Source organism: Strix uralensis, chromosome 8 (genome assembly GCF_047716275.1).
Source record: "Strix uralensis isolate ZFMK-TIS-50842 chromosome 8, bStrUra1, whole genome shotgun sequence".
Classification (NCBI taxonomy): domain Eukaryota; kingdom Metazoa; phylum Chordata; class Aves; order Strigiformes; family Strigidae; genus Strix; species Strix uralensis.
In genome coordinates this window covers 18841363-18868599 of record NC_133979.1, presented here as the reverse complement: position 1 = coordinate 18868599, position 27237 = coordinate 18841363, and the positions used below count along the sequence as shown (strand labels likewise).

General features: G+C 39.4%; 1 protein-coding gene across 4 annotated transcripts in view; it reads left to right on the top strand.

Annotated features, from left to right (window-relative positions):
• TGFBR3 (transforming growth factor beta receptor 3) overlaps positions 1-27237 on the top strand; it is a 129857-nt gene that overhangs the window by 76182 nt on the left and 26438 nt on the right. For all 4 annotated transcript variants that reach the window (XM_074876481.1, XM_074876483.1, XM_074876479.1 and 1 more), the window contains exons 4-7: positions 1819-1956; positions 15297-15480; positions 21255-21423; positions 23741-23888. In XM_074876481.1, the coding sequence (XP_074732582.1) occupies positions 1819-1956; positions 15297-15480; positions 21255-21423; positions 23741-23888 (639 nt within the window). The remainder of the gene's footprint in view (positions 1-1818; positions 1957-15296; positions 15481-21254; positions 21424-23740; positions 23889-27237) is intronic.

Genomic DNA, 27237 nt, shown 5'->3' with positions numbered 1-27237 from the left:
AACTAGGGCTCCTGCTCCAAGAGGCCAAGTACTGAGAAAGGTGACTGCCTTTGGGTGGAAGGTGGCGGTGCCCAGCCTTCCTCCAGGCAGAGCTGGCACTGCCCCTGGCTGCTGAAGAGAAAAGGTGCTCGTTCTTTAAAACAATCTGGTTTTAGTACAAATACAGAATTATTCTTTTAATATCAGTTTTCCAACAAGTTTAAATCAAGCATAACAAAGATGAAGATAGGGACATTTGACATCTGTTTCACTGTGGGGACTTGAGACATGTTCATTCAGTGGCTTTTAAAAATCTAGTAAATTCTGCATATAAGCATCTGCTTACCAATTGGCCTGGTAACACAGCCAGTTGTTTGCTAGCTTTTTCACAAGTTCTTTCTGCTGCTCTCCAGGTGTCTGTCAGACCTGAGACCTAGGTTTGACTTTGTCTTTGCAGTGATGGCAAACTTTTCACTTGGGGCAGGGGTGAGGAATAAAGGAGAAAAAAAAAAAAAAAAGCAAAGCTAACTTTTTGTTTTGGAAAGATTTTCAACAGTAATGGGTACCTAATATTCAGTTTGGTCTCTGTCATCTAGTTAGTTGGCCAGATGAATCTGCATTTACTTTAATGGTAAACTAACTCATACTTACCACTATATAAGAATAATGCAATAAACGATACATAGTGGCTTCTGTGTCTCAGATTTCCTTTCAAATTCTCTAGCAGGAGACAAAATTCATTCTGAATTACCTGTATGCTCATTTCTGTGGGTCATGACTCGAATTGGTGGTTGTGTTCATGTTTGCTCCCTCTATACCTTTTCTAGAAAGAGCTGTGATTGTCAGAGAACCTACCTGCCACCCACTGTTGTGAGACATCAGCTTGCCTGCTTAGTCTGTGTGATGTCTCTCCATTGCACACTAAAGCTTTTTACATTTAAAGCAGGATGAACTATCAAGCCAAATGCTGACTGCTTAAAAAGCTTATTAGATACTGCAAAAACACTGTGACTTCAAATTACAAGATGTTATATGCTAAAAACTGACAGGCTGTTCTGTGTCATATGTTTGGTTAGGGTTTTGCCCCACATTGGCCCCGTTCTAGAAGGACAGCACTGGGATATGAGGAGCTGGGCAGGAGGGGCTTCCAGCAACCACAAGCTGGTTGCTTAAAAATCACCTTTAACAGGTTGCCTCACTTTTGTGATGTCTACTTTCCTCGGATCATTTTCCCCACGTATCCTTTTAGTCCCTGAAGACAGGCATTTTCCTTCCCTAGTGTATGTTAAAATTTCTGTTGGAATTCCTTCCATAAACTAGTGCGGTGCTTGCTTGTGTTTCTGGATTTGTTCCTGCCGTTTTTTGTTTGTTTAGTTTTATTTGTTTTGCAGGTTAGATTTATGCCCTAATAGCAACAACAGATGAGGTTTGTACTCTAAGCCAGCTTTGTAGGCTACCATCTAGAAACCAGAAATTGGAGTTTGCCTTGCAGTTCTTTTTATCTCCTTGTTCTCCAGCTCTCAGCTTAGTGGCTTGACCTTTTGCATAAGCTATTTTTCATCAGCATTTGCCAAGGTTTTCTTAAACACTTTAGCAGTGCTTTGCAAGCGTGGAGCACAAATGTTAACTATTTCATTCTTTGTATTATCTCTGCTCTGTTGACTGATTTTTTTTGGAAGTAGATTAGTCTATAAACGAGCCAAGATGTCTGAATGCTGAAAACCATGATATAAATATAATATAAATATAATATAAAATGACCTTTGATTCATTTTCAAATTTCACTTTGGTTTTGAAACTTATAAGGAAGTATTAATGTATTTCTGTGTTTTTCTGTAGGTCACATTACATTTGAATCCAATTTCATCAGTGCATATTCACCAGAAGCCTCTGGTGTTTCTTCTCAACTCCCCTTTGCCTCTGGTCTGGAAGCTGAAAACAGAAAGACTGGCACCTGGAATCCGAAGAGTTTTCTTTGTAAGTATGCACAGTCCTCTGGCCTGCTCTATATCATAGCTACTTGTCGCACAAGACATGGAGTTAATGGCATTCATTTGGAAAGTTTTCAAACATACATTAAAAAAAACAAGTTAACAGGAGGTCAAGTTTCGGTGTAGGGCTCTGGGGAGCAGTTAAGGTGGTAGGGCAGAGCAGTTTGGAAAAAGTACCCAATTACTTGTTATGTGAATTCAAGGAAAAGAAAGCAAAACTGCTTTTTCAGAATCTGCATATCATGTAGTTATTAACACTAGCAGCCATTCCAGTTCAAAAGCTGTGAGGTTATAACAGATTGCCAGTCCTGATTAGAAGTTTAATAGTACCATAATACAAAAAGCCTTAAAGCAATGGGAAGTGTTATGGGTGGACGCTAGTTGTGTGGTCTGTGACCAGACCAAAAATCTGTATGTATTGAGCTCAACATGTACAATTACGGTTTATGTCTCTGATGAAGCTGGTCTATGGAAATGACCGAGCTAAACCCAGAATGAAGTCATTTTTATTTCTCAGAAAGGCTGGAGCACTGCTTATAATGTAGGATCCAAATATTACCTAGTATTTGTAAATCATGTCCTTACAGTTTGCCAGGACATTCAAGTTTGCTATTTGTAATGAAACAGACAAGTTGTTTGGATTAAATTTTTAATGTGTGACATCATGTCTAATCATGAGTTGTCTTTATTAAAGTTGCAGATTTTACTATATTCAACTCTAATTGCAGAACTAAACTTGATTATTTTTAGCTGTATCCTTATAGAGTTTAATTTTGCTCCTCCAGCACAGCTGTAAGCAAGACTGTTTCTGCAGTACCTGATAGGAATTTAATGGTGTCACTGTGCATCAGCAGGAGGGGAAGGTGGACAGTGCTGCTGCATTAGCACACTGGGAAGGGACACTGCTCTCTCAGTTGATCTGATATGGTGGTGACACTGTTAAGTGCACCAAGAGTCCTATCACTTGCTGGACACCAAAAGCTTTCTGGGATTGTTTTTCTTTTTCCTGTCGTCAGGGTACAAGAGTAGGAGTACCCTTGATATTTTGAACTTTGAAGGACTCCCTTCTGTTTCCAGTACAGTGTGTTACTGATTGGTGCAAAGAACGCGGGCTTGTTTGTGTTCTAAGGTATTCACAATCTCAGGTGTTCTTATTACAGTTAGAGGCTCTTGGTTGTTATCTTCTTGTTGACCATTCCTGGTATATGTCCTTAATGCAACCAGTACAGTTCAGGTACGCTTAGAAAATGACTGAGGAACAAGATGATAAACAACAGTATGATAAGAGTCCTCACTCCTCTCCTGGCCAAAAGAAACAGCAGCTTTCATCAGTTAATCAAGTCTTGGACCTACTTTCAGTTTATTTTTGATTTCCTCCTACAATTACTACATCATCACTCCCACTTCATATCAGTTAGTTTGTGTTCAGCTATCTCTTTCCCTTTCTGCTTCCTCCTCCAGGATTTTCCCTCTCCCCTCGCCTTGCCTCTGTGAGTGAGGAAGAGCTCTGCTGAGAGCCATCCATTTCTGCTCAGCAGACTGCCCTGGTGTTCAGACTGCTCTGCTTGCATGGTTTGCCTCAGCAGGGCTTCAGCAGGCTGCATTAAGGCATAGGAACAATTGGAATGTGCCTAAAGCCTCAGCTGCCAAAACCGTACCATTAGCTAAGTGTTTGCTTCAGAAAACTGTTTGAAGCTCTTGTAGTTACAAAAACAGGCTTGAAAACATCAGCAGCAGCACTCACAATTTGTTCCAAACAAGATGTTGTCTGACCTCAGGAACAGCCACAGTAAACCTGGCCACTGATGCTGGGGCAGGAGTACCTGGCAGACACTAGAGGTTTGGTTCTCTGTTGGTGGGACTCAAATGCTTCCTCTCAGTACTCCAGCCACTTAGGTTCTGCAGGCAATTGTAAGGGCTGAAAGTTGTGGTGCCTCACACCATCCTCCCAGCATGCACCCATGGCACTGGAATAACACTGCTCCCCATAAGCGGTGCACGTACAGGAGCTCACCTTTCTGTTGCAAGGAGTGAAATGGCTCTCAATGTTGACCCATCCCTAATCATGTTTAAACAACTGAATAGCTCTCCATGACAATTTGGGATCTCTTCAAGTGCCATGTAATTTATGTATCCTTCTTTCCGCCATGTTAAGGTTTCTATTTGTCTTTTCTATAAAGACCTTGAAGAATGAGATTGCAGAACAAAAAATGCCAGAGTAGCAATCCACCATTATCTCTCCCAATTTAGTCCCTGAAGTCCCTCTCACTCCAGCTCTTCATTCTCTGTGTTCTTCCTCAAAGGCAATATTTTTGCTACAAACATAAGCTAATTTCAGTCACTTATCAGGGGCTCATCAGCCTTACCACTTTTCATGCACCAGTTTCTCAGTAGCTAGTGTCGCTTGGGATGATAGGCCATGAGGTTACAGGCTGAACAACTTAAACTCTGGTGATCATCCATTGCTTTTCCACAGTTCCTCTGTGCTTGCAAAGACAAATGCATTGTTTTCCCAAAAGCTTTCTGAAGAAAAGAGCACAGAATCATGCAGCACAGAAAACATGGGAAATGCTGAGGAGTACCTGTGGGCAAGTGCCAAAAAGAAATCAAGGGGCTCTAGTTTTGCAGCAGAGCTGTTTGTCTGTGTTGGGCCGTGCCAGTCTGCAAGCTCTGGGACTGCCTCTGGCCTTCTCCTTTTGCAGAATCAAGGGTTCTTGTTGTGGGGCAGATGGACATACTGCTTCTACTCTAGTAGCAGAGAGGCTCCCTGGCACCTTGCCGCCTTCAGTAAGTTTCAGAGAATTGAGCCTAGGAGTGTAAATGGCAGCTCCAAGGGCTATGAAGTGCAGACCTCACTTCCTTGGCCCTTGTTTGAAAATATTTGGCTTATTCATGTACTTCTGCAGCTCTGTCTTGTTCATTCTCCTTAAATGTATAGCCAAGCCAGAAAACAGAGTATTTTGAATCATAAAATATTTCAAATTTTAAAAACCTTTTTTAATTCCCATGAATTCTATGCTCAAAACAGAAATCTGTGTCACGCATACCATAGGAGTGTCATAACTATTGTGTCTGTCTCTATGGAAGCCTCGGTGAGGATAATCATTGACTTTCCAGCTTCTCCTTCAGACTTTTCATACAATACGTTCATTCACAATTTTATTAATATACTTTATGTAAAGTATGATTTGCACTGTTTTATTGATTGATCCCTAGTTAGAAAGGTAAGTAGTGTAAAGAAGTTTAAATGGCAACTTCTGGGACTTATTGCTTGATAGAGACAACGCCCCTAGAGTCAGGTCAAAGTTTGTAGTTAAAGGGTCATGTAACCATTAGTGAAGTCCTAGCTGTTTATTTGTTTTTATTACTAGCTATTATTTTTTCCCTGTAAAACATCATAATAAAGGTCTCAAACTGTTAAAGGGAGGTATGTTTTGAATAAATAAATAAATAAAAAATACAAATTAATTGTATTAGAAGATCCAAGGTTATTTCTAACAGAGAAGATAACTCCAGGATATGAGCAGATAATGAATCGGAGCACTCTGTAAAATGTTGTTAGTTCCATTGTACAGATGGAGAAACTAAGGCACACTGATGATGTTTATATTGGAGCAGAGGGTAGAGTTAGGGCTGTGTGTTCTCCGTGTCCTCATTAGGAAGATGGTCTGCTACCTTTGCTCTGTGAATTCATTGTTTGAGTTTCCACTAAAGCTAAGCTGCCCCAGATTGCTTTATTTAAAGGAAAGGATGAAAAGATATAAAGCTTGTGTCACCATATATTCAAAAGACCAGGAAAATACCATACTACGGAGTTGGGCTGGAGTTTAACTTCTTATCATGTTGTTCAAGCTTGGATTTTTGCCTTGGGCCATCCATTGGTCCTCCATTAGGAAGAAGTTTAAAATGAATGGGGGAGAAAATTCAGCCTTTGGGTGTATGGTTATAGTATAGAAGGAAGCACAAAATACCTTCTTGGTAAACATTTTTCAGTATAAAAATGTAAATTTGGTGTATATGTGTGGTTTTGCACTTATTTTTATCATGTGATGCACATAGCTTCACTCAGCACAGTGACTTGTCACATGCTTTATCTTCATGGAAGCAGCTCACAGTCTCTACTGGTGGCTAAACCTCACAGTGGAATAAATTATCATTAAAATTAAATAGCATGCCCCAACCAAACCAAAGGTATGTTCTGTTAGCATCAGAATTTTTTTTTTTAATGTCATGTTTTGAAGACTTTTTTCCAAACCCATGGCACTGAATGGAAGCATGGTGATGCTTATGGAGTGACAGTACTTTGGAGGAAGCCATCTGAGATGGGGCACGGGTGCTAAAGGGAGTTATTCTTTACAAGTCTATTGCCCTATTGTGTTGTCATTTTGCTTCTTGGAACATCTTTCCCCATCTATAAACCAGAGAGAACACTAGTGAGCAGTCTTAAGAGAAAATTTTGGCATCTTGATAAAAACCTGACATAAATTTCTGTGTGTGTTCCAGAAAAGTAAATATATGGTGACTACGTAGTTCGGTGTTAACAATACATTTGGCATAGACAGGATTATTTTCAGGCTCTGCATGAGTTATATATCTCTTGATGGGTGGTGCTGGGAAAATTATTGTGATTTTAGTAAAGTAAGTCTTGAGTTTATTCTCATCATATTAAAAATAACTATACCTAAGTATCATGGAATTTCAATCTGAAAATACCTGAAATGCGTTAGTGCATGAACTCTGCCTGACCTAATTAATTGTAAATCACCACTTTGATTACTAGTATATCTAGTCATATTAGTCTGATTGGATATTTTTACATGTCACAAAAATACAACAGTTTGGGAATGGGCATTTTCTGTTCAGGTGTTTCTGGGCTGGACCATCAGCCCTCTCATCATTCAGAAGAGCAGAAGTGCATGGATGGGAAGGTCTGCTCAGTTCAGCAAGGGAAATACTCAGCATCTGTGCTAATTTTTTTTTTCCTCAGCAGGAAATAAATGCCAAAATTATATTGTAAAGGGGGAGTAGGAGAGGAAGTTGAAGGACATCTTCACTGTGATTAGGCTGCTTAGATTATGACAGATTGCAACTCTACATAAGATAGGCAACACCTGTAGAAAATACCTTTGCCTGTGATCTTATTGCAGGTCAGTCTTGGAGAAAAACCTTACCAGACCTCTCCCACTACACCACTCTTTTCACATAACAAAATAATTTTCATATAACAAAATAATTTCCTCCCTTTCCATCAAGTCATTATTTCTCTCCTTCCCTAAAAGCGGTTTATTGTGAACATGTCTTGGCAGAAAACCAGAAATTTTATGGAACTGCCGAGAAAGAGTTTTATAGGTGCTACTCAGCAAGTTAATTTTTTCTTTAGATTTGGTAGCTTTCTCAATTGCTTTTATAGCCTAGGAATGTCTTTACTGGGCAAGTAGTGAGAATTAAATCAAAGCAAGAAGGGACCCAATCCTTTGTGATTTCCTGTTAGAATAGATCCAAAAACCCCTTAAATATCTACATGTGTGATTTTATATAATATTTAATTTAAGATGTGATGCTTCAGCTCTCTCTCCGAGTTCAGGCGATTGAATGAGTAAGAGTTATGGATGAGAAAGCACTTATGCAAGCAAATAACCTTACTCACAAGAACCCCTTTAATAGGACTGAATGTGTGTGTTAAGTTAGTAAAATAGAGGAAGCAACAGCAGTAATGATAAATACAAAACCAGATCACATGCTCTTGGCTTGAGATTTGAAAAGAAAAAAGAAAAGCTTTAAAGAAGAGTAAGTGATAGAATGAAGAGTTTAATTATTAGTCATTGCTGTATTTCTAAGAAGAAATAAGCCATGTTCTTATTACTTCAGCCAATAGCTGGTTTATTCCTTTCACTTCATGAAAATATGGTTCACATATTTTGGGTCTCTGCCACCAAACCACAGGCTGTTCTATGGTTTGCACTAGATTTTGGATGACTGACAAAACTCACTGAAAAACAAGTGCTATTTGTTTTCCTGTGCCTAGTATTTAACGGGAAATCAGGAGGCTAAATTTCCAATCACTGGTTAAACAGACCCAGATGTGAACAGAGTGCTCTGCTAGAAGAAGAGTGAGGAAGGATAGGAAATGCATGACTAGTGATAGATTTGGTATAAATAGTGACCTTTCACTATTCAAAGTAAAAGCAGTAGATTTTTAGTGTTGTGTAACAGTGTGAAGAGGAATTTAAAAGGACGTTTACATTTCTATAGAATCCTGGTTTGGGTTTGTTTTTTTTTTTTAAATCTTCATCGTTCTACTCAGGAGCTGGAAATAATCCTGTAGTTGCCCTTTTCCACTTGGCAGAGTTCATGTTCCCCCTTCCCCTCCCCACGCCATTTCCTTGCCTTTTGAAAGAATGTGAAAATAACATTAAGTGTCTAATTAAAAGCAGTATTTAGTAAATAGTAACTCTTATTATGCTTTTCACAATAGTAAATTTCCCTGGAGACTATCTCGTGGCCTGATTCAACCCCCTGCAAAATCCTGGTTTTCTAAAGTCTATGTAAGTGGTTTACTCCCAGAAATATCAGGGGGACCTTAGGCTATGTATGGTGCTTGTTCTTACATTCTTGGCAGTAGAGTGGAAGGATTTGTCAGAAGTAAGGATGGCAGAAAATGACAGGGTGGTAAATACATGTTTGAAGTGGTGCATTGTCTGCATTCAGTAAAAGGAGTACAATAACCCTAGTAAGGCATCTTTAAATATCTAGGGTTGGGTGTTTGGTTTTTTTTTTTTTTCATTCAAAGCTTGCTTCAGGAAGGTGTTACAGAAGAGAAGTGATATTTCTGGCTTAAGAAGCAAGATATAGTACATGAAGCAAATATGCAGTGTATTTTAAAAATGTCTATATGTGGTAGTGTGATGTCCAAAAATACGGAAATTTTATGCATAGGTGTCCTCTGCTTTCACTGTAAGCACTCTAGTTTGGGCAGAAATATTTCAAAAATACCAGCTTGCCAGTAAATTTCAGAGGAAGCACAGCAGGTCCATGTGCCTTAGTTCCTCCTTTCATGGGACTTTGAAGTCCTGTGCTTTTCTGGAGCCTGGTTTGCTAAGAGTATCACATAGTTCATACTAGATCTTCTCCTGTCCCAGGTGATTTAAGCCATTCTTCAAAACTCAGGCTTTATTGCTTGGTATTTCTTTCAGCTTCAAGAGTGGGCTGTCTTCATGGGTCACCACTCCAACCAAAACTTTGTGTTAGGTGTGTGGATGGGCCAGATCTAGATGCTGTTGCTGCTTGGATCTCATGCTGGTCTTTCTCTTTGCTGCCACTGACTGATCCTGACTGCTGTTCCTTCTCATGGTCCCTCTAGGAGCCTAGACCCATCACTTCCAGAGCAAAGGAGGCTGATAGTTAGAAAGACTTGGGCTTTAAGTTAAACCAGGCTTCAAAAGTAAGGAAAGAACAACATTCTGGCATTTTAGTGGTTGAGGTGTGTTCCCAGACCCATCTTGCAGGAGGCTGAAAGGCCTGGAACAGGCGTCTGTGATGGTCTTTTCTCTTCTGTATGGTCAGAGCTCCTTCCTTTCTTTGCTTGCTTTGGTAAACAGGGGTTTAGCTAGTGGAAGTTTACAGAAGCAGGCAGTGGATATTGGCAGGCTACTGGTGTTAGTGACGTGGAGATAATAAATCACAACAGGTTGTGTTACTGAGTCATCAATTCCAGTGGAAACTATAGCTGCAGTTGCATAGATATGCTTTAATTCTCCCCTTCTCTTCTTCCACTAAATTGAATCTAACTTGAAACAGAATCCCTGGAAAAGCTTCTGCTACCTTATTTTGTTCAGATCAAATGGGTGTTACATTGAGTCTATTAAGATTTTGTTAGATTAATGTGAAATGAGTGGACAGTTACCTGTGTGCGATTAATAAACCCCTGCTGAGCCCTAAACTTTGAGAGCAGATTGCCCCTTTACGTGGATTTTTTGTTTGTTTGTTTCCTTTTTATCATTCTAGTAACTGTTCCATGGGGGTTTTGAAAGTTGCACTTGCTTTGACACAGTTTCAGCTTTGACAGAAAATCCCAGGATCTTCTTTCTAGATACGTAAAGATGTGCAAGAGTCTGATCCCACAAGGTTCTGCTTTCATTCCGAGAAAGTGTTGATCAGCCTTAATTCCAAGATCTTTGGTAGCTGGCAAACTGAGCACCTCCTAGGAAGTAGAATTAAAATCTAAAATGTAATTAAGATAATGCTGCTTCTTTTATATGTTTATTTTCAAAAATGTGAAAACTGGAAGTGGAATTTTATGATGCCTGTAAGTGGTCTTGAGAACACTAAACTGAAAATGAAAAATTTCACTACTGCCTGATACCATCACACCTCTGTGACTGGTAAGGACTATGCAAAGCTAATAGGTGATTCACAGATGTTGCATGTCATTTCAAAAGCAGCATGTTTCTTAGTCACTTACCAAAGAGAATTGTTCTGTTGGTGATTACTGTATGTTGCGTGTGGATTTATGAACAACAAAGGAGATCATTTTTAGTTTCTAAATACCTGATATTTCTCCATCCATGGCTTTACCTTTCCTCTGTAAGGGGACCAAAGCACATCAAAGTACATTGTCAAAAAACACCATCTGAGTCTGAATCCCATGTGGGCTGCTCTGAAAGTTGGTTCAAGTTTTTGAATTTTATTCTGAGCAGATTTATTTCTCTCCTACGTGTTCCACCAAAGGTCTGATACTGTATAGCTCAGATAAAAATATGAAGGATGATGCTTTTTGTCTGCTAGTATATTTGCCTTAGTCTTGGCTTTATGGGTGGCTTTGTTGGTCACTTGTGCTGGAGGAACCTTGGTGGGTAGTGGTGTAGCTGTTGCTGTGAGGCGAGGGATTGGTTCATGCTGTGTAGCTGTGGACACCTAACTTTGTATTCTGAGTCATCTCCCAAAGGTGCCTACCTCCCTCTCAAGGCTGAATTATGAACTTGCTTCCTACTTGGAAGTTCTGAATTATAACTACGTTAAATACTTAAAATGTTATAAAATATAAAACAAACAAAGTAAATATTCCCCTTGGATCAGGTTCAAAGGAAAAAAAGCAATAAACATTTAAAAGGAGAGAAGGAAATAGGTAAAATAAGAAACAGAAGATACTATTTTGAGTATGTGCAGTGTTCATGGTCACCAGTGTATATATTTGAGACGACTCAGGGTTGGTTCTGAGAGTTGCTCCTTCTGGGGAATAGTAACTTACACCATTTGGCACTTCTGCCAGGTAGCTGGTGTCCTGAACTACCATGGCAGCCTTGCAAAGGCAGTTTTTGTAAGACTGGAAAGTTTTCTTAAGGGACATATAAAGGCACTTTTTTTTCTAGTGTGAGGGGTATATGTTTCCCTGCCTCTGTACAGTGCAAAGAAAGTCGCAGTCCCTATTTTCCCCAATGATCAATGGGGTAGTAGTGTGTGTAATCAAGATATGTTCCTAAACATGTTTTGTTCTTCAATAGAATACTCAAGTTTTGGTAGCAGATTTTCAAAATACTGTACTGGATGCATTTTCTCTGACTGCAGAGGAGCCCTTTGAACTTCAGTCCTTGCTGTAGTTAGTGGCCATGGCCAGTATTTTTTTGTCTTGCAAACTGATTTTCCATGCCAAGCTTGGAAGTTTCCTCATTTAGCCTCAGAAATGTGACAGGGCACGTAGGTGAACTCAGCAGCAGAGGATGTTTCTGGTGCAGTCACTTTTAATGTCCTCACAACGACAGGAAGAAATAGAGCTGGGGCACTTTTTCCACTCTGCAACCTCTGAAAGTAACCACTGAAGGAGATGAAGTGAGGAGATAAAAGTGCATGTGGCAGCAGTTTCTTAATCCCCCAATCGGCTGTGTAATGAGTGCTCAGATAAAAATTGTTGATATATTCCCAAATATTTAAAATATTTTCTGGTTTTAATGCTCTGGCTTATCCTAAGTACATTAGAGAGATCTACTTTTGGTTTGTTCTGAAGAGTAAGTAGTTAATGTTCAAGGCAGGTGTTGAAACAGTGATGGTTGCCTTTTTTGGACGAGTCTGTTGAATTCTTTCCAGAAAAAATAACGTGCTTGGCTCACTTAACTTTGCCTTAGGTCTGTGTAGTAAAAATCCCAATATTGGCAGGCATAGCAGAACTCTGCACTCCTTTCTAAAACCTGGTAGTGGAACCAGCATTTCAAATAGACTTTAGTATGCGATTAAAAAAATAAATTATTATAAGCTTCATGTTTATTTAAAGATGTTTACTGTATGATCATTTAGTGAGGATGCTTGTGCCAGACTTTTTAGTTGCTCTGCTTTCTGTCTGTCTGTTCCTCCCTAGTAGGACTCAGTAACTTCGGAGTTCATTGATAGGATCTGTCTCTCAGGAAGACATTTGTCATGCTGCAGGATGATGCAGAAGGTTTTCAAGTTTTAATTAGTAATAAATGGAAAACCAAGCATATTCTGAGGGAGAAAGCTGTTGTGTTAGCAGACATTTAAATATCTCAAATCTCAAATGAAAAATACAGTGAAAATGCATTATTGCAAGCTAATGCATTTCTTTGGTCAGTATTTAGAAGGAATAATATTTTCTCTCATGCTTTCCTCAAATGTCTTAAAAAGTTACACTGATACTTCTTTACTCTGATACTGACCATAAAAAATACCAGAAACTTTGTGAAATAGTGTCCATGAAAAGTAACTACTGTACTTATTGGATAAACTAGTATTTTTGAGGTAGTTAAGGAGATTTGTTCCTGAGAGTGGAATGCCAGCATCTATTCAATATCTGTGCAAAATAATAACTGTTTAAGTCGTTAAATCCTGTAATTTTTATGCACAGGAGATTTTTCTAGTTAGGCCAGAGCTCTATAAAGATGTCCCACATGCCTCAGATATAGAAGACAGCATTGCTAAGAGGTGTGCTATATGCAGTCCCTGCAGGACCTGGCTTGTGCTGTGTCGGTGTTATCCTACGAGACTGTGTACGCTATAAAATTTAATGTGTTAGGAGCATTGTAGAGATGCCCCATAAAATCAGTCCATGCTGTGGCTGCTTCTAAGTGGTAAAAGTAAGTGAATGCTATTTGCTAAATATGTTTTAAAGATAACTATTGCCCTCTTTTTCCTAGTATTGTAGACTTGGGGGCAGTGGATTTACTCTAATGGCTGAGTTTACTTTCTTGTTTAAGAAGTATGAGAGTATTGAGAGAATATGGTGTATTCTGTGTTACACTGAATAAAGACTTTTTTCATTTAAAGGAAATGTTTTATGGTGTAGTCATATGAAAAACAACAAATAAGGAAGATCATTCAGAATTGAAACAGATGTTAGTTTAAACTTTGAAAACTATTCTGGCAAAAGGATTCCTAAGCTGGTTGTTGTGACAAGTCTGGTCAACCCGAACTCTGAATTACAAGGGCCTTCTCTTAGAGGAGAGTATGTGATATGTGCATAATAAATGCTAATGTAATAGCTGGAAGCACAGAAGAGAACTTTGAAATTCTTTCTGTGTGCCAAAGGATGTAATTTATGTGTCTACTTTGACAAATATTTGCAGGTGCTAAACAAACTGAGATATAACATCCTGAAATAGTACTGGGAACAATAGCTCCAGGGCAGGTAATAGTTGGTTGCCATTAGTTAATTTATGTAGTTGGAACCTGACTTCAGATAATCTCTGTTAAATAATTGCTATTGATGTATTTTGTTGTTTAAAAGGTTAGAGATACTTATGACCATTAACCTGCTATAACATGTAAGTAATACTCAGGACAGGTTAGAAATTGTTATGATGTATTTTTTACACTCTCAATCATCATCATTAGTAGTTTTGGATTTTCAGTTGGAGAAAAAAATATACTTTTGTTCCACCGAAGAAATCTGGGTTAGTAGAAAGACAGCAAAAGGGAAGGGGGATGAGAGCAGCAGAGTGGCTCAGACTTCTCCTGGGCTTCTCTGAGAGCAGCACAAGAAAATGGTACTTCTTTCATGAAGCCTTGTCTACTGCAGCAGTCTGGAAGTAGGGGCTGTGTGTTATATCTGGGCAAGCACTGCTTACACACTACTACAGAGAATATGTCCGAAGATATCTTCACTGATGCATTCAAACCTGAAAGCTTATTCATCTCGCTGTGCTTTCTCACTCAAGCGCATGTTATTCTTGACTTCATGTTTTACATCTTAGTCAAAGCATTCATGGAAGGACCATCCTGGGTAGGGCATGCAGGCCTCAGTCCTCAAGCACCTTGAAGGAGGATACAGTGATGTGTATGGATGGGTGATGGCTCTTGAGGCTGGGCAGATGAAGGAACGCTCTTCTTTCACCACTTGCTATAGTCAGCTCTTGAGAACTGACAAATGTTCTGGAAGTGTTGACCACATCCCTCTGCAGGGACAGGAGAGTCAAAAGGCTGTTGTTGGGATGATCTTGCTTTGCAGTAAATCTGGAATGACTTGTTTATCTCTCAAGACCAATGAAATTGAAGCAGGTCCCAATCTGAAAGAGTCTGACCCTGCGCTGCCTTATTTTCTTGAATGATGCTACTGCCACTCCAATGAATTTGTATTTGAAAATTTTAGGCTTTCCCGCAGAACCCATTACACTTCTACTTACTGTTTTTCCATTTTGACTATTTTAAACAACATTTTAGTTTTTCCAGTCAAGACCTAAGTTAATATAGCCTATTCATAAGGATTTTTCTAAAGATGTGTAACTCATCTGCTTTATGCGTTAGACTAAAACATTTCCTTGCTTCCTGTAAATAAAGCAAAAGTAAATATCTTCCCTTTCTCTTAGCCTTTCTCTTTCCTTACTCTGTGTTTCTCTGTTGGCCTTTATCTGTCACTGAGCTTAGGCTCATGTTCTTTCTGATTTGGGATTTACTTCACTAGTTCCCAGTTTTATTGAGCTTCACATCCTTCTCTCCCTTCAGTTTCTCAGACCATCTTCTTACTCTCTCCTGTCTTAATTTTCCTCTTGTCTTCCAGCCTTCCCCTTGCCCTCACAGTTCAGCTCCCCTTGCAGCACTGTTGTACCACTTCTGCAGCAGTACAACTTCCAAGAGGAGCTCAGAGCCCTCTGTTAGTCAGCTGCCATGTGCACCCCAGGCAAGCTGATGGATGGTTCATTTTTTAAAAACATCTCTGAAAAAGGAATCATTATGCAGATGTTAAAGCACGTGAAGTTTAGGCATTGTTGGAAATAAGCCATGATCACCTTCAGTGAATGCAGTGACAGATTACATTGCTTAGACATGGTACCTGTCTGTGCAGATAAATGTATCACATTGAAAATATGTTTTTATTCCCATCAGGTGTCTTTAGGTTCCGTTGTTCAGTTTGAAAAGGGAAATTTCTCCTTGTCAGCAGAGACAGAAGAAAAGGTTTTTCCTGAGAAAAATGAACATCTGCTACAGTGGGCCCAGAAGGAATATGGAGCAGTAACATCTTTCACGGAGCTCAAAATATCAAGAAACATCTATATTAAAGTAGGAGAAGGTAAAACAAAACAAAACCAACAGAATTGATACATGCTTCTAGATGCCGAGAATAAGTCTCACTGTAGTATTATTTCACATTTTTTATTTTAATCTTTAAACATGCCTCTCATTTTCTAAGAGATGTGATATGAAAGGGGAAGGCAGAGATATAAGAACAAGTCTAAAGACCAGACCTTGGATTTAGGCAACTTTTAATGGATTCTGGTGCCATAATTTTATGCTCATAAATGTGGATGCGATTGGCCAGAATCTTACAGGAGTCAAAGCTTCACCTTTTTAAAAGGAATAAACTACTCATGGTGATTGTTTGAGTGTCTTTATCTAAAGGACTGAAGTGGAGAACCTGAGGTACGGGTAATTTCTAGAAAGACCTGAGGCGGGGTGGGGCGGGGTTCAGTATTTGGTTGTATAAGGATCCAGACTACTCTGGGCAAAGAAATACTGCTTTCCTCACCAAGATAAGTTGCCTCAGTCTGATGTCCTTGTGTATTTTCATTCCAAGGAGAAAGATTTCCTGTCCCTGTGAGCTGCATGCCAAATTCATCAGGTGGCCTAGGGCAGGTGGGAGAAGACTCCATCTCCTCAGGGATTTCAGAGGCCCATATTAGGGGAGGGTTTGGGCTGTAGTTCTGTAGCTGAGCAGTGTTGCAACAACTTAACACTATGAGCCTCTGTAGCACCTTCTGGCTCATGCTTTCCTTTAGCTGGCTGCCAGTCACACAACATGTCTTCTTCAGGGAAGTTCCACCTGAGCTGGTCATAAACTGTGGATAACACAAGAGCCACAGCTCTTCTCTTCCCTACGTTCTTGGAGCAAGGCAGTCGGTTCAGGAGGGTTTATGTCCCACTTATCTCTATTCAAGTTCATTTTCTGGAAAATATATCGTTGGTGAAGGGAACTTTGCAGGGAGGGCAGCCTTTCCTCTATTGTGCAGGATGATTGGGGGTGAAATTTTCTTTTTCACAGGTATGTTTTAAGATATTAGTGTTCTTTACCTAATGGCCTGCAATTCACTGGTTTTTTTCTTTCTCTGAAGATGTCATCCAAGTTCAGGCTAGAGCAAACATCCAGGTTTAGGCTAAACCAAAAGCAGTAAGAATAAAGGCTGGTAAAAGTGAACTGGAACTGATTTGCAATGCAGCTATCGGTCCAGATATTTTGAAACTAATTGTTGTCTCAAGAATCTCAGTGATGAGAAAAGTAGAAATCAATAAAACATTTTATCAACATCCAACGAGTACTGGTGGGCTCAGCATTTGCTAGCACCAGCAACCTAATTTAGTAGTACTTCAGCAATACTTCTACAGAAACTCATGCATAGCTGAACTAGTTGGCAACAAAAAAATCCCCAAAAACCTTCTGTGGAGAAAACACTCTTTCCTAACCACCTGTATCTGATCATTTGATTTCCTGAAGCATGAGGCTTGCCCCCCAAAATCGGAACATGCCTCTGTTGGTTTTATCCAAATCCTGCCAAATTTGTACAGGATTCCCCGGCATGATTTTTGTTCTACTTGGCACCAGTCTTGGATTTTAATGCCAGAAAATCATTCAGAAATATATTTATTAGCTTATTAAAGTGCTCTTGGAACGTATACACGGGAGTAGTGGTCTCTGCGTTGCAGAGATGAACATTTAATTAGATATGTCAAAAAACAGATAAAATTTTGTTTGTTGATTTGCATGTCTCCAGTCAAACTAGGCGGCTAAATAGGAGAGCTTTACATCATCTCTAGAATGTGTTAAAACACAATTTTATTATGAGTAGGTACACAAAATGGAACTTGGCAGGCAACCAAAATAGACAGTTTCTACAAACTAGCTCAGCTGTAGCCATATTCGATTTTTGATTTAAATTCTTGGCAGAAGAATGAATATGTGTGTATGTGTGGGGGTTATGCATGTGTTCAGGGGTGGGGAGAGGGTCAGTTCTTGAACTGCAGCAGTCATGCGAGGAGTTCTATGGAAACCACGTGGTACGTGGACCTGGTCTGCTTCTCTGAAGAGTGAATGATGGAATCGCTGGATTCCACAAACCACAGTGCATGCTGATGGACATTTCAGGCTTTTCATACAAAACTCACACTCCTCAAGTGCTTTAGTCAAGTACCGTCAGCTGCCAGTCTGTGAATCACAGCTAGTATTACTCATAATCTATAGGTGGTCATATGAAATAGTTCCTTGCTACTTGACCGATACAGAACTAATGGCAGTATTCATGTAATTGTCTACATTTGAGCTTCACTCAAGTTAGAAATATCTGAAACTGAAAGATGCAACATTTCAGAAGTGGAGGCTGTAGCTGAATACAGCAAATTGCAAGCCAGAGGACAAAAAGATCTGAAGAAGGGTGATCTTTCATAGATCTTTCAAACTGCTTCTGATACCATGGGTCTCCGAAATCATTTTTGAAGGTGCAAAAGAAAGGCAGCTGAGCAAGCTAGTGAACTGGGTCAGGGCCAAGTGCATCTGAATCATGTTGATTCAAAAGAGGGGCTGATCAGATACTTCAGGGATGGTGAGCACAGTGAGAACTTACAGGGACCAGAATGAGGGTTTGGAGGAAGGGGGCACAAAAAGTGGGGTTCTTGTTCTTGCTTTGATTTGTATAGTGAAGGACATGGCCATGTGATTGCTGTGATAATTGCTGTCAGATTCTAGAAAGTGGGACTGTTTATGGTGAAAGTGATCTTAGTACATGTTTTTCAGCAGAAGTCAGTTTACTTTCTCATGCTTCAATAAGATACAACTCTACAAGTCGGGAAGACTTATCAGTTAGCTAAATGTTGCCTAACACATCCAGTACCACCAGTGGAAATCCAGGGCAGATGTGCTAGCCTGGAGGGAGCCTAATTTCAATGCATTTCTTAGCTAAATAAGAAAAAAAATAGTCAGCTATAACAATAACTACACTGGAAAATGTACAGGCTGTTTACAGATGGTAACACTGTGCTCCTGTCCTTGCAGAAGCTGAAGCTTCAGTCCTGACTCTGAGTTTGTAGCCTGTACACACTAGTGCACGTATCAGGCACACCGTACTTGGTTTAATACTTGTAGATGATTGCGTTGTGTCAGGCTTTAGCTATGTGTCGTGCTGGGGGTGACTACCACTGAAAGTTTCCACCCTCCCTCCAGAGACCTCTGCAGCCCCTTCCCTGCTCCTGTTTATACCCTGCTGTTAAAAGTCAGTTGAGGTTCTGATCTCTGTCATGCTAAGGGCTAGTAAACTGCAAAATACACACAAAAAAGCGCCACTATGAGAGTGGCTGAAGAAAATCCCAAACACCTTGCTTATCCTTAGCTCAGACTTTGAAAGGCAAGCTCTGCCTGGATGGGATTTTTACTGCTGAATCAAACTGCTGCTGCCCAGGGTGCCTGTTTTGGAGAGTGACACCTGATTAACGGTGCTCATTTTCATAAAAACCTCCTCGTGATTTTAAGCTGGGATACTCAACTGTTATCCAATTTAGCCAAGAACCTGCGGATGGCACCTAATTTGTGCAGAACAGAGCAGATGGTGTCTGTCCTCATCTGTAAAATGGAGGTGCTGTCCGCAGAAACTACAGATCCCAGTGTGCAATCCAGCATCTTCATCCGAGCAGCCTGGCACATGCTGAAGGAGAAGGCGGCTGCCGGCTGCTGCGTGTGGCTCTGCTGCCTGCCTTCTCACTCCTGGGGCAAGCAGGGCCCCACAACAGCCGGGCATTCTGGCCAGAGACCCTCTGCGGAGGGCATTGCAAGTGAACCTCATGTCTGATTCCATACTGGGAGCCTGTGGAGATTAGAGAGGCACAGGGTCCATAAATTGACTGTTTGCTGGCTGGTTTAGTAAGGTTTTTAATTGATTGCAGACACCTGCAGTCCCTTTCCAAAGTAAGTAGACAGCCCTGAAACTAAAAAAGAAAAGAAGTGGGGTGACTAAAGAAAGATGAAGTGGATCCCCTTTTCTTTTGTGTTCCAGCCCAGATCTTGGTAACTAGTATGGACGAGAGTAAATATGTTTTGCTAAAGTAAGGGAGTAAACGTGTATGTCAAGTAGCCAGTGACAGAGTTAAAATTTGCTACAGAGAAAAGCGTGCTATCGAGCGGAGGCCCAGGCTGGGGAGCCTCTGCACTGGTGGTGGCAAGAGCAGCGGTTTTTGAGAGCTCCAGAGACATTTAATGGCAGTGCCAGGAGCAGGAACCAAGTTCTTTGCAATGGCAAACAATAGCACGTGTGGTAATTATCCACAAACTACTGAGGCTGCTATTTTATGGCTTGAATTGTGTTGTGTGGCAGCTGAGAAGCAAATACTTAGTATCTGTGTGTGTGTGTATATATAAATTCAAGCTCAGCACAGACCATTTGGGATCATTTTCCATTCTGTGCTGTTGTGGGAGGAGCTGGCAGAACTGCAGCTGCATTCAAGGCTAATCTGGCAGGGCACATACCAGATGTTAGAGGAGTGCTTTGCTTGGGCAGTATGAATAGCTACAGCCTCATACAGCTTTCATAGATTCTGTAGGGAAGACAGCAAGGTTAATATTCAAAGACTACTTTGTGTAAGATCAGGAGAAGAAACTCCCCTAATTGTTTCTGCAGTGGCCAGGGTCACAGGAGTCTCTGGTCTCCCTGCAAAGTTGTGTACCGCCCAGAAATGTGCTTTAGGGGTGACATTTCAGCTCTAATTTAGGGAGCAAATGCTAACAGTGGTCTCAGCTCAGCTTTTAAGAGTTCATCCGCAGTTTTGCATTCATAATGCATTATATTTGATTTTTTTTTTCTTTTTTTATCTTGCTACTGACCTTAATAGGAAAGCCTTCTTTGTAAAGTAAAGGTCAAAGAGCCAGCCATTTGGAATTATATTCTTACAGGACTTTGTGTCTTTGAACACGATAACTAGTTCTTCTGTGTATTATAACAATTCATATGTAAAGTTATCTCAGAAATACAAAGTATTTCTATTTTTCAGTGGAAATACTGCTTCTTGGGGTACAGCAATGTAGGCTGTGCATGAGAACTTCATACCAAGTGACTATTTTTTATATTTTGTATTGTACCCTAGTTAATGCTTGTGATCAGGTGGGCAGTTAAAACCAAAAGAGACACTAAATATCTACTCTAGAATTTCTTCATTTCAGTTATGGATATTATGGTCAGACTTCCTTAACAGCAACAACCGATTTCAACCTTTTCTTGCTATATTTGATTTTCCATGCACAAGAGAACTACAATATTTCTAGACAACACTGACTCTGCCTACACAATATATAGGAAAATATATTGAGTAAGGAAATGGAAAATACTTTCTGAGATCTTTTAAATAGGGTAAGTTTATCATAACAAGAATAAAACATTTTCTAAAGGGAGAAGGAATTAATCACAAAAGTTTTCTATGAGTTAATTTCAAAAGAAATAAATATTTTTTTAAAGCTGCAAGGAACAAAATAAATGTATTTTATTCATTTTGAAAAATACTCACATATTTTGCTTCAGTATTGGTTTTAGATTTCTCTTTGTATTTTCTTTAATATTTAATCTGTAAATAGAAAATGTTCAGTTTAGAAGTATATACTTTGCACCAGAGATGTGCTGTGTTGTTGCAAGTGATCTTCCTTTTAATATTATGTTTATTTGTCATAAGTGCTTGTGATAGATAATATATCTTTTAGCCTAAAAACCTTTGTCATAAAATATAGTGCCTCGCTGAAGTAGATGCAGTACAGACATGCATGTAAGCTGATATCTATGTGTAAAGGTGCATATACTTGCTTTTTTTTTCCCCCTCCAGATCAAGTTTTTCCTCCCTCGTGCAACATAGAAAAGAATTTTCTCTCTCTAAATTACCTTGCGGGATACCTACAACCAAAAACAGCAGAGGGGTGCCTTATGTCTAGCTTAGTCCAAGAAAGAGAAGTTCATATCATTGAACTAATCACTCCAAATTCCAATCCATACAGGTAAAGTATCATCTAAATAGAGTCAATTTGTTTGAAATCACAGCTAAAGATTTCACCTGCCTTTTGAAAATTAACTCAAAGTAGCTATTTCATCCTTACAAGAAGAGCTTGGACCTTAGTATTTTGCCTTAAATAGAAATTAGTTCTTCAGTATGTAAAGATTTTGAATAATGCTTCACAATCCCAGGATTTTTCTGGACAAGACTGCAAAACACAGTTTTTATGGACTGTATCCTGCCCCCCTTCTTGCTCAATCAATCAAATTATTTCCAAGAATAAGGTGCATAAGGGAATATGAATTAGGGCAGCATCTGACAGACAGGATTTAAGATGGGACCACTGTATGAGGAGTTGAGAGAGGTTAAAAGTAATCTTGACCTGTCACAGGTAGGGATGACTGACAGCAAGGCATAGGGAGTGGCTCCCAAGCAGTGGTCCAGAGGTCACAGGTGATCTGCAGTCCATGATAATAGTTCCACAGTTGGTCTGAAGAATTGTAACAGTATTTTCTGTCAAGTTTCCAGTTGAGTTTAAGAGATAGTTTGATAATTGCAAGAAATGTTAAGGGTTGACTGTGGTCCACTGACCAAAAAAGTTTATAACTAGTGGTTAGGAAAAATTACTTAACTCTCTGCACAGTTATGAGGATTATCTAAATTGTCAAAGGTACCTTTGGGAGGTAAGACATTTAAAACATTCATCCTTCGCTGGTCTCTTCTAGGTGTTAGTGGGAGCACGTGAATGAGGTTTGCTTCAGGTAGTCATACCTGGAAAAGCTCTTCATAAGTGCTGAGTATGCCTGCTAGAAGAGAAATTTGTTATGAAACTTAGATGATTCTCCTTTTTGCAAGAAGAAAAGTACAATTCCATCAGAGATAAGGTAGAATTAAAATCCTGTCTGCATATTGCAGACACTGGATATCCAGCATTGTCCAGCTGTGCTCCTCATGCAGTTACATTTGAGCGCATCCCATCCTTAGTGAGGAAATCACATGGGGAGATAGAAGTGGGAGGAGGGGTCTTTGCAAGAAGGGTATTTATCTCATTGCAAGATGGTGAACCCAGAGCCTACCAACCTTGGGAGAGTAAGAAAGTGCTGAGATGTAGTGGAAGTGGAGTAGGTAAGCCCAAATGATCTGCCTCTGTGTGGTGTGAGTTGCAGCCCCATCCTGAACAGAGCTGTTCTTTACCATCACCATCATTGTAAGTCCCTTGCATTGTCACACAATGACAGCCCTGTCTCCCAGCCCTCTGGGCTTTTGGCTTTGGCTGATAGTATGATAGGAATCTGTTTTTCAGATGATAACACTGCAAAATGTTTAAATGTTTTGTTGTTAAAAGTAATAAGACAAACTCCTCCTGCTTTGTTTTTAGTTTTATGTATTATCCACAGCTATCTTTACATTTCATATCCTCAAAGAAACATAGAGAAGCTGAGCTGGGCACCTGTAAAACTGCAGGAGGTGAAGTGAAGTTCCCTAGATACTAAGTCTCGGAGCGTAATATTAGTTGAAACCTATTACTTCGGGATGAGCACGTTCTTGTGACATATGGCCCCATAAGACAATGTGGAAGTAAAGGTTTTTCTGTTGAATTAATAGTTTGCATGACAAGATGTTATTGATGGGTACAAACCCATTTGCTCTACGTACTTTACCAAGGTCTTGAAAATCTGGATAGTGTTCATCTATTTTCCAGCAAGCAATAGGCTTGGACATCTGTTTTCTTTTCTTTTTAAAGTAAGTATATATCCAGAAGTATTGGAAACTGAATACACAGCTTAATTCCTCAACACATGCAAGATTCTAAGCAAAGTAATTTCCACAATTTAACTGCCTAGGCAGAGACACTCCCCAATATAGTATTTGTGCATATTTTTGGTATTAACCTGCTTAATTTGTCTTTTTGCTTTCTTAAGGTATTATTTTGAGTTTTAATACAGTTATAGCCAGAGGAAACTGAAACATCTATATTTAGGCACTGTCACAGTGAAATATGAAAACTTTATTTACTTTATAAAGTAAACTGCTGGTCATATAACTAACCTGCTCTAAATAATAGCTGAAATGAGTGACACACTTGTAAACAAGAGACAAAACTATTATTTGTCTAAAAAGTATTTGTTTCTATTGTTATGCAAAATCATTTAAGCATATGTGGAATAACAATGTGTTTTGCACATGTTGTGTTGCCTGGGATAATCTCCAGCATTTTAATCAGCTGGCCAGACAGTGGAAACATGATGGATTGGAAGAAGGCTGATAGCTGAAAATTTCTGGCATACTGGTCTAACTTTCTCTCTATTTTCCACATACAGTGCTTTCCAGGTGGATATAATCGTTGACATTAAACCATCTCAACCAGGCGCCAAACTTGTCAGAGACGTCATACTTATCCTCAAGTGTAAAAAGTCTGTCAATTGGGTTATCAAGTCGCATGATGTCCAGGGAAAGCTGGAAGTGATTGTAAGTTAAGGCACCTTTATTTTTTGAAAGATACCATACTGCAACAGTATAGAATCCATTTAAATATGATATATTGCTAGACCATATTGATTTTTCACTGCTTTCTCTTAGTTGCTTTCTTTAATTATTACTGCATTTCAGGGAGTAAATACAGAAACTATAACTTTTTTTCCCATTAACTTTTAATATATGGGCTATTAAACTGACCAGCACATCACAGAAACCAGGTGGCTAGTGCAAGGATTTAAGATCTATGTCTTTTTGTCTTCTGTTGAAGTACCCTAAACACAGAGTTGGATGTTCATCTCCCTTTTTGCTGTTGCTTTGGTGAGTTGGATCTACAGGTTCATCTCAGAAGTTGGAAAGATGCCTGTGAGTGTAGAATGGATACTCCTAGATACACGGCACACACTCACATCCCTTTAGAAGTGGAAACTTTTTTACTTCTTCCACTTGTGGTTGTAGTATTCTCTAGCCCTCTTCCCTGCCAGTACTTCTGTCCCCAGGAAGTGTTTGGTCAAATTGACCTCACCTCTCCTCAGACCACAAATAATAAGTTTTTAAAAAATTAAAACTAGGATCTCTAAAGCTAAACGTCTGCAACTATACTTACGCATAATTGGAGGTTCTGATTCAGAATGATTTTTGGTGCAGACTTTGTGGCTCAACACCATTTCTACTAAGAAAATGTGTTTTCCCTTGCTCTGAAATAAATAAATAAATAAAATTGGACTGATCTTGCAGTCTATAAATGTGTGGCCTATTTCTGTCTTAAGTGATCATTTAGGAGCACATTGTACAGTTGAGCTCAGTGTTTGCTCAGGACCACCCAGTGGCCTCCTGATTAACAGTTTTGCAGTAATTCAAATACATTTTCAAACTCCATCTATCCGTAAGTATAAGAATTTTACTTTGTTTAGTAGCTTTCTCCTTTTAATGTGTGCAAGGGCAATTCTGACAGGTTCCAAAGGCTGCTTGATCTAAATCTTCTAAGAGGACAGATTGGTAGGCAGGATTTCATGCTAGATTTTGGGAGTGAGGGAAATAAAAGGAAATAAGTTATGGTGTTGCTCAGAAAATTGAATGGAAAAATTAACTAGGATGGATGATGAAATTCCCTTTTGATCCCTGACACATCTTTATCCTACAGAGAGGAAAGGATGTTCTGGTCATTCTGTAGGTCCTAAATAATCAGCCCTTAAAGAGAAAGGTCAAAGTTAGTTGCCCAGGATTACCACACATGTAAGTAGAAGGACAAAAAACAATGCTTGACTTGAAAGTTTCATTCTGGGTTATTACATAAAATTCACCAGTGTATACTGGGTCTACTTTCACAGGATAGAGAATTGTACATTAGTTTACTCATGCTTGGAGATAGCCAAAGTGCCATATTTCATATCCATGAAGCTACCTCTTTATGAATGATGAATTTTCAGGGAAAGGAATTCTAGAGAATTTTAAAATGTCTAAAGTGCTGCACTTGAGTATAGAAAAGCAAGACTGCTATTCTTTCTTTTAAAAGTTCTTCTTTATTAATTGTTGGAAGTATAAGTAAAAAGTATAAGTGAAAATTCTTTCTGTAATGAGTGGCAGAAGTTAACATTTTATTTAGATTAACAAAAAGAGAAAGGAATACTATATATGGAAATGTCAGTATATAAAAGTCTTTGTATATTTATATTAGGATTTGGGAGTAACTGTTTGCTATACTGCTTCATTTATATAGATGCTTCATTTTCTGAATGTTTGTTTGTTCTCCTTTTATTTAGAGGGCGGGTGTAGGAGAGAACTAAACACCCCTATGTCATTAAAAAGCCTGTACATCCAGTATTTAGGCTCTGCTCGTGTCTCTATTAAACTGAAGTCCTTTCCAAGCCCAAATTTAGACAATGCATAAAAACATTACTAAACAATTAGGTAATGTTTCACAATGTTCTTTTTATTAGTTGAAGCGGTTCCATGCACTTCAATTTTCCTAACTTCTTGCCCTCAGTACAAATCAGAATTGTCTTCAGGGCATTGGCAAACCAAGAGGGAAAGGTTAGTGCTAAGCTGTCTCAAACCCAGGACTGTCAGTTATTAAGGTCTAAGTTCATAGACAAAAAATGAAAAAGACTTTTCAGGTCATCTAGCACATCTCCCAGCTTGCTGTTTTTCTTGAAGCTCTAAAAGAGTATGGACACAAAACTAAGTAAAATGGGAATAGTTTAGGTAAAGTAATTAATTGCCCATAATGTATGTGCACTGTTTTCCTCCCAACCTGTGTTTAACTCCTGTTTGTAGTCAGTCCTTACGTCAAACCCTGTGCAGTGCTTCTGTGCTTGTGGACTACGTGCCGCTCACATTGCTTCCTTTGGATTCGGTGTCCGTTTACAAAGCTGTGGGTTGCACTGTGGACAAGGAAGCGAAATTGCAGAAAGAAAATAAGTGTGTTGAGGGGTGAAGAGTGAGAGAGGGGAAATGCGCAGAACAAACCTGTGAGGGTTTCAGAAGCTTGGAGGGACTGTTCTTTACATGAGAACAACTGCTCACCACTTTCTGAAATGGTGTCTCTCTGTTTTGAGTAGGTTAGTAGGTGGCTCTGAATACCTGGTTTCATACACTGCATGTGAAGGTGTTGGCAGGGCAAGTGAAGGAAGGTATGTCTATTCCTGCAAGCCCTTGTGCTTGGTTTTGTTTCATTGAGGAGATGCAGGGCTGAACGTTTACAGGCTCAGCCTGGAGTGGAGAGGTATAAACAAGCCCTGGAAATGGTCATATGCCAGCTAGAACAGTAAAATTCTGAGATAATATTTGTTCAGCTGTCTCCTTATGACAAAAAATAAAAGGAAGGCAGAGAGGGAGATCCAGCAAAGTTGGGGTAACATAATAATTCCAACTAGTCAAAGCTGTGTGGTAGTATGAAAATGTGTGGTAAATCATGTCCAGATTTGTAGCTGTTGAAGAATAAAAGATTATTTGATCCAAAACAGTAGTAATGCACTAAAATTAGGATACCTATTGCTTCCTTTTTGTTTCTTATCTTCAGTGGCCTTTGCTGGTCATTGATAACTGTACTGGTAACAGTATCCTCAAACCAGACACTGCACCTAAAATTACCTTTAAACTTCAATTGTGAAGCTGTGAGTGTTTAAAGGGTGCAGAAACTATGCTGTTCCATCAGGACTCTCTATGAGCTTTATTCACTTTGTTCAGAAGCTCCATTTCTGAGGTCAGGTAGAGAAGTGCAACTGAGCTCTGTGATGCCAGGTAGCAGGTCCATACAACCATGGTCTAAAAGTGTTCTGGGCAAGAGATCAGTGCAGTCAATCTTTTGATGTTCTAGGGTGAAAGAGAATTAAGATTTGTT